Source organism: Ceratina calcarata, unplaced genomic scaffold (genome assembly GCF_001652005.2).
Source record: "Ceratina calcarata isolate Rehan_Ccalc_2016 unplaced genomic scaffold, ASM165200v1 scaffold123.2, whole genome shotgun sequence".
Lineage (NCBI taxonomy): Eukaryota > Metazoa > Arthropoda > Insecta > Hymenoptera > Apidae > Ceratina > Ceratina calcarata.
Genome location: NW_017133297.1, coordinates 168,477 through 176,886, shown reverse-complemented (window position 1 = coordinate 176,886; position 8,410 = coordinate 168,477). Strand labels below are relative to the sequence as shown.

Below are 8,410 nucleotides of genomic sequence, written 5' to 3'. Positions count from 1 at the left end.
ACTCGCCATGATTGACTATACTAATTCCTAAATAACACTAAATGTTTGGAGAAAATTTGGAGGGAATTAGAACCGAAAAATCTTGCTATTATTTATCAAGCATTTATAAGTTATAATAGTAAATAAGTTAAAATAATTATATTTAATTAACTCCAATTGAAAAGTTTACTATTTCGTTTTTTTATTATTTTTATAATTTTATTCTGCATTTACTATAATAATGATCAGAAAACAAAAATTACTATAATTATAAATCCACAAAATCTTGCTTGAGTAATTACGATTATTCAACGAGTCTGTTTAATTGTGATGAGAGGAAACTGGCGCGAAACGCGGAACAGGGGAAGCGGGAATATCTCGGAGAACCGGTAAGCTCATTCATGATTGACGGTACGGCGCGCGCCGGCGTGCCGCGTCGGAATCCGAGCGTAGGCGGCACCGCGCTGCGGTATGCAAAGCTGGGTCCCGGGGAACCAGGCTCACGATAGTATCGCCGCTTGTTAAGGGGACTCCAGACTATCGCAGCGGGGTGCTCCTCTCGTCGGCGAACCTCCAAGAGAGCGCGAGGCTCTCTTCTTCCACCGCGCGTCCAGACGAATCGTTAAAAAGTAAGAGAAGTAATGGCCCCGCGCCGAAAGTGGCGTCACGGGAACCGGGCCCCTCGGTTGCATATCGCGCACCGATTTCCAAGCACGACCTTCAACGAACTTCGTTTTCCTTTAAAATCTCGTGATTTCAGACACGAAGATAGCTTCGAGTAATTAGGACAAATGTCGCAGGCACGAGTTTAACCCCGATACTTCTTTCTTGAGTAACTCTAAAGAAAGTTTTCATAATTGGAAAACCAAATTGACCCGGATGTCCGTCCGAGGGAAATAAAATTGCCCAACGAGGTTAGGAATCAGTCGATAAACAACCGCTAATTAGCCTCGGTTTCTTCGTCCAACCTAACCTCTCTTTCTACTGGGAATCGTATCGGCTCGATTATTATTTCCATCTCGCCGGTCGTTTTAATAACGCCTCACGAGGTGGCCGGTTGGGAGGCGGCGCGTACTATAAAAAAGTGAAATATCGTTTTATGGTAATGCACGATGCATCGTATATCAGGCCCGTGTTCCCTACCCCACCCGTACCTCTTTTTTCCATCCTCTCGGACATCCGCTTTCGGATACACCAGCCCGCTAGGCATATATTATATATCAGTTGTGTTTATTAGGGAGCGGAGAACGTGTCTACTGTGCAGGAACGACCTAGAGGCGGCCGAGCACAAAGGGAAGAAGCAAAGACAAGGTAGTTTGTTGGGGAGCCGCTTAAAGGGAACCAACACGAGCTACTTGTTTGCACTAAAGGGGGCCGGTCACCCACGTAACGTTTACACGAGCCAACACGGGAGCCAAACCGCTTATCGTTCACCGATGCTGCCGCTGTTTATCGTTATTAAAATAAACTTCGCTCCGTTCCAGGGTTTCAAAGGCTTAACGGCTTAACGCTTACACGACACTTGTTCACTGCCCCTTTTCTTCTTCTTTTTTTTTTTCCCCAAGCTGTAAGTAGCCCGTGATCTCGAAACGAGACCCCTAATGCTATTTACATCGTTGTTAACGAGATTACGAGTCGAACACTGTCCTTAAGTTATTAAGGCTGTCGCAACGTCTTTTGTACTAAACACCCCCCCCCCCCCCCCCCCCCCCCCCCCCCCCCCCCCCCCCCCCTCCCCGTCACCACCGGGTACGTTCTAATTAGAATCTCGTGTAACGACCAATGACGACGACGAAGCTGTCGAGCATCGCTAACGATTAAAATGATTAAGTCGATGATTGAAGACGGAAGAAAGGGTTTAATTATGAAGTCGCGGAGGCATTCGGGGTGGGGGGTTGCAACGCGTTGAGAACGAGCGGTAAACGTGTGCAAAGCATCGAGAGATAATCACTGCCACGTGACCGCTGCCACGCCGGCCCGTTTTTGCTGGCATTACGCATCCCTAATCCGGCCTAACGGGCGCCATAATTGTTTCGCTCCTGTCCGAAGTTCGCCACCGGGCGTAATTCCGGTGAACTTGCTTCAGGAATTTTTAAGGTAGATTTAAGCCGATCGCCGGGCTCTGCTTTTTACCGCCGTCACTCGGATTCCGACGTTCTTCTCAACGGAGCCACCGCTTTTACTCGCTTTTACTCGCGCGTTATTTCACTTTCGATAACGAGGCACAGATAAAAAGTAACGCCCGGACGTAAATGTTAAAAGTGCATTACTTTTCATTGCCAGTAAAACCTTCAAGTATTATCGGTCATAACTGGCAAATTATAATTCTCGATGATATGCGACTCCCATGGATTTTTCATACTAATTTTTCTTCTTTCATCTGTTTCAAGCGTGTTTCATACGTACAATTTTGATTTATGCGAAAATTCGTGAAATAAAGCGAGAAATCGGTGAAAATCGACGCGATTTCGACTAAATGTCGAAAAATTTCTTCTTTCCCCGTCGAATCCCATCGATTTTTCGTGCTAATTCTTCTTCTTTTATCTGTTTCAAGCAAGTCTGATAACAAGCACGGTTAAATATCCACACTATTGAACTCTCAAAATAATAAAGTTTAAAAAATGGTATCTTAAGGTTAAAGGACATGGGGGTTGTGGATTTGTCAATAGAAACTATTAAAACAATTGAAACAAAAGATAGTCCAACAAGAAAATGATGACTAAATGACGGATCCTAGGCAATGTAACTGTCGAATGCATAAAGATACTTCATACTTACAGTTATACCTTATTTAGACTTATACGCATGAACCGGTCGCCATTCTACTTCGTGTCATATTCTTTTATTTAATTCCCAGCGCCGCGTGTCGGTAATTAGCGGTTTTACGCGTTCGCGCCCTATTTAAATCCGTGACTGTACTTTCGAATGTAACGACGGTATCGACATTTTATACTTGCTAACAACTGCAACGAATAATGATTCGTAAATAGTAATTAAATAATAATTCTGATTTCGTACTTTCTAATGGCTACTAAAAATATTAAGAGATTATGTTGTTTGGTGTCATATATCGGGCAACACTAATCAGATTGCGTCATACTGACGCACGTTTCAGAGATGACATTTCAGTCCACAATTTGTATAAAAACAGTTTTGTATTTCGTCAATCATGTCCAAAAGTAATATTAGTATGAAAATAAGTAAAATTTCTGAAAAAATTTGCTATGTTTCGCAATTTTACTACGAAAAAGGCAAAAACGTTGCACAAGCCCAGGAAAAAATTTGTGGTGCTTACGATGAAGATGCTTTATCAAACATAACAGCATGTAGATAGTTTGCTCGCTTCCGTTCTGGAAATTTCGATATTAAAGATGCACCTCGCTCTGGTCGACCAATCACTGAGTGAGTTCTATTCCGATGGGATTATGACTCTATCCCAAAAATGGCAAAAGGTCATAAATAATAATGACCAATATATACTTGAATAAAATTCATTTAATCAAAAACTGACTAAAATCTGTCAATACTTTTCCGACTACCTATTATACGTATATTAAATCTATATTATGTGGAACCGCCTTAAATGGACAGTCACTGGAAATCAATTCCTCATGCAAGTTTTGCAGAATCATTTCAATTTACTGGCACGGATGAAAATCAATAAAATTTGATTACGTTCCCTTTCACATGAGAATCCTGTTCCTCTCCGGACTCGATTAATAAATTTAAATAAACCTCCTCCCTCCCGCCGGTTTCGCGCAACCTTTCGTGTATATCCTTCGAAAGCCTTTTGTAATCGGTCTCGCTTTTGTTTTGGAGCGGCAGGCCGAGCGCATCAGCACGACACGGCGGCGGCGGCGGCGGCGGCGGCGGCGGCGGCCGGACAACTGCTATCGTCCGATCTCGGTGTTTAAATCTCCTTCATTTATAAGCGCCTCTTAACGATCTCTTCTCCGCAGGATCCACCGATTTAGTGCACGCGAATGCAAATGCCTCCATAAACGAATTTGTCGGCTACGGATCCGGGACCGACAAATACCGATCACTGGGACACGAACGTTTCCTTATCGAAATGGCTTCTTAGAACGAGCTCCGTATCAATTTTACAAACCGGTCTGGTAATCTTTATTAATTGGATTAGCTGCCCAGGAGCCGTTCCACCCCTTTCTTCGTTATTACACTGTACGCTATACAATTACTCATCGCGACTCAAGGGATTCCGGACCCACTTCGCACGCACACATAGAAGACGTAGTTCCGACTAACAACGACGTATGGAAAACAGGGAGGGGGGACGTGTTACATTTTTTATGTGTTTGTGCGAAGTGAGTTCGGAGTACATAAACTTTTGGGATTGACTGTATAGCCAATATATCTAAACTAATTTTTCATATGTTCACGATTTTAAAATTCGCTCTGTTTTAATATGAAGCATGATTGGTTAGAAATCCAAAATGGCTAACGAATGGAAGCGCCCGAAATTAGTTGTTAAAATGGATGCTCAAGAACAAACCTTATGTTTTTACATCATGACTAATTCGTACTTTTTTTTATTAACACTAGATTGCCCAAGGAAGTCATTTTGACTGGTTTTGGGCAAATGTACAAATAATAATGCATAAATTATTTTTTTTCCCAAGTGAAGTAAATTTGTTTTTATTGTTAACATTTACTAATAACTTGTTATATGACTGTAAATAATATAAAAAATATTAAAAATTAATTTTACACAAATTTCTTTACACATTATTCTTTCACAATGCAGTCATTTTCACTGCTTTTGGCAATATAGGTATATACTAAGTTTCAGTTTTTCTAGTGTTAAGATCCACTTATGTCACTGAGGTCAGTGTCTCCTAAGATCATTTTTGTTATATATCAAATAATCTAACATAACCTTTAATCATCATAACTTATCATAAAATTTTGGAAATATTTGATACCTCAAAGGGAAGCTTACTGTCTTCATCTACACCCAATCTGTCTTGCACTCACATTGAGTAGTAACAGCGATAAACTACTTTATAGTAAGGCTCGAACGACGACTTGTAACAAGACAATACTGCCATCTAGTCGGTGATCAAAGTGCGACTCGCCGTCGGCTAATTAAGCGCCGTCGGACTTCTCAATGCGGCAAAACGTTGCATGATCAGTCGACGTATACGAGCACGTGATTTTTCTCTGTGGAAAAAAGAACGCCGCGTGGAGGAAGCCCGTACGCGTGGCTGTTTCCATACTACGTCCATGGCCATGTCTGGACGTTACAAGCCGCTTCCGATCTTTTGAATATTCCCACTCGCGCCGAATGCGATCTGTCCTTATAAGCTCCACGTTTTTTCATCAACTACGCTCGCTACCCGTGATTTTTAATTAGGATTTCCGCCCCGATCAAACACGAACCTTCTACCTTCGATCTAAAAACATGTACAGGTTATTCATTTATCCAGAATAAATAATGAATACCTTTGATGTAGTCATTCTTCAGGACTAAAAATCATCTAATAATTTCCTCTAAATGATTCTTCATCATATTCTTTAATACATAGCGAATGTCCTTTTTTTGTCACAATTTCTACTTATTAGCTTTATATATAAAATGATAGGAAAAGAAAGCCGAGTAAAAATGGTCAAAAAATTGGAACATTTATTATACCCGGAGGAAAATATTTCTCAGTATCCAAGTAAAATATTTACTTAGGCAATTGATCGGCCTTTCACCGAAACATCTGTTTGGGTCTGTCTTTCAGAAAGAGGTAGGAGAGGGTAGGAACCTGTGAACCTCGGTTAGCGTCTCTCGCATTGAGCAAGCATAACCGATCGAGACCGAAATCGAGCATACGAGGTGCTCATTGGCCGTGACAGGGCGCGGGGTGAACAGTGGGGATTTGTAGTGGCGAGAGTCTAGAAGAAAGAGAGGCCGTGTCGGCACAGTTCAAAGAGGATGGTGACATGTGACCGGCATTGTGAGGCCACGGAGGCCTCTCTCTGTGCCGTGCGGTTATGCGCTTTTCTATTGCGACGAAACGGTCTCTCCCGCTTTGACGGCAGGTCTCTGCCGACGGTCTCCTCCTCGAGGCAAGGCCTGAAAATCGATTCGCATCCCTTAAGCGTCGAGTGCGCGCGTCCGATCCTGATGTGCCTCTACAAACGTGGCTACTTTTGCGGTGTCTCAAAGTACGCCGCGACGAACCACTTCGCAACGCTCCTACTCTCTTTCTCTCCCTCTCTCTCTCTCTCTCTCTCTCTCTCTCTTGCTTCACGGGACGTAGTGGAGTTTCGACGAACTTTTCCGGGTAAAATGCAAAACAAATTGAAATGTCATGTAACAAATGTTTAGCAACTCTTTGTCACACGTATCTCGATGTTGCATGTAGTGATGGGTATAACTGGTGAATCACTCACACGGCTTAATTAAATCTGATTAAAACCGAATTGAATGTAATCATTCAGAAATGATACAACAAAAGAGTACTAGTTTCAATTTGTGGTACTGTAATAGTAGTTGTAGATAGAAATCCGTGTGGTTTTCATCGGGGAAGGAGCATTGATGCGGGTACCTAGGACAACCTTACAAGCGGTGGCCGGAGAGCAAAGGATGGTTCGATCGTGGCCGCGCGGTCCAATTCGTGGAACACGAGAAGACACGTATCGCGGCGATCTAAAGACGAGGCAACGATATTACCGGTGGGACCACGAAAAGGGACACGTGTTCCGGACACGTGTGTCCTCCTCTTGCACTTATCTAATGGCCTATCTAACCGCATTGTATCCTGGCTCCATTGTAGGTACCGGCTTCCTATGCGTCGTCGGCCACTACCGAACCTCGCCCACTATAAATTCAGATGGAGGTTAATGAAGCGGCATGAATTCAGTTTCGGATTTTCCAAAACTCCGGATAAATCGATTCCCCGCCGGCTAGAATTTCAAATGCTTTTGACGTGTAACACTTCGACCATCTAATATTTTCAAATGCTATGCGTATTAAAAAAAAAGGATTATATCAATTATTATCAAGTTTTAAATAATATTGTTAATTAATTTTGATGATTGTAAGGTTTAAGGGGGCCTTACCAGTGTCACTCATTTTTGGGAATTTTTTTTAAGAGAAGTATTCAATGGAATTTTTTTTAACTTTGTGGATGTATTTGCCTATGAATGAATTGTGTGTAATAATTTTTTCGTACAAAAATAATTAAAGGCGACCAAGTTATGGCAAAAGAAGTACCTCAACTGCTGATATTATACAGTTCATTGGATACGAGCGTCCGGATCCGAGCGAACGCTCCCGATTCGAAGTTCGCGAAAACCGAGCGCTCTGATTGGTCGAGGTTTTTTGTTAATAACTCCTCAACCACGCCTCGGACAACTTTTTCGCTAAGGAAAATGTTGTTTAAAATCATGTCAGGAACCCCCCATTTCAATATCTTACATTAGTTTTGGGACATCCTGAAGAATTTAATTTCGCAATTCACTTGTTGCTCCCTGAATGAAACTCTAAATAATATTCGTCTGATCCTTTCATCTTGCTAGGATTCCATCGATCTTCTTATAACAAGAGATTAATTAAACGCGATGGAAATTTTCGATTGGCCGAACTTCGCAGGAACTTCGTTCCGGTCGAATTTTACGTAAGTATACGCGTTGCGAATCTTCCCGATGTAGTCCCACTAAAGTTCCGCTAATAACAACCTCGCGGGACCCGTACGGTTTGCAGTCGGGGAATTACAAGTTCGCGAACTCGCAGAATTATCGCGTTATTTAGTGAATCCGTGGACCAACCTCGATTCCGGCGAACTACAAATTACCGATATCTCGCTAATTCGCTTAGTTAATAATTGAAAAACCACTCCATCGTAGGATACCGTCGGTCAGGAATTTTGATACGTTGAAACAATGTCAGGTCTAAAATTGGAGTGGCAAATTTGGTTTTTGTTTTCATCCCGATTTGCATTTGTTTCACGCAAATAAAAATGTCCAATGAATAATTAGAGAAAATCTATTCTGTGTGTCAAAAAAATCTGCCATTGCAATCATTTTGATTCATAAAACCTTGGAACAATTATACATATAGAAATGTAAGACTAAATAATATACAAGCATGACAAGATCGTTGTAAGTCGTAACTCGTGGAAAGGCATTACATTAACTTATCGAATGCCCAGCAGAGAGTATGTAGCAATAAAACGAAGGCGCTGTCTGCACTTACAAGCCATTATCGATATTTATTTAATCGTTCCCCCCGCAATGTTCAAAATGATAATATTTAACCCATTCGTCGTAAATGGTTGCAGGAAATAATTAACGAAAATACATTTCTGCAAACGAAAACCCAAAAGCGATTTTATTCATTCATGACAAAATTAAATGTACAACAAAAAAATATAAACACTATGCATATTGCAACATTTAAAAGATAATAGAAAATTTAAGA

The 8,410-nt window shown here is 41.5% G+C and overlaps 1 protein-coding gene across 1 annotated transcript; it reads left to right on the top strand.

Annotated features, from left to right (window-relative positions):
* Nucleotides 1–380: 380 nt before the first annotated feature.
* LOC113464599 (uncharacterized) lies at nucleotides 381–1,596 on the top strand. Its single transcript, XM_026815226.1, has 3 exons — nucleotides 381–390; nucleotides 506–608; nucleotides 1,217–1,596. The coding sequence occupies exons 1-3, from the start codon at nucleotides 381–383 to the stop codon at nucleotides 1,485–1,487; spliced, it is 384 nt and encodes a 127-aa protein (XP_026671027.1). The 3' UTR covers nucleotides 1,488–1,596.
* Nucleotides 1,597–8,410: the final 6,814 nt, after the last annotated feature.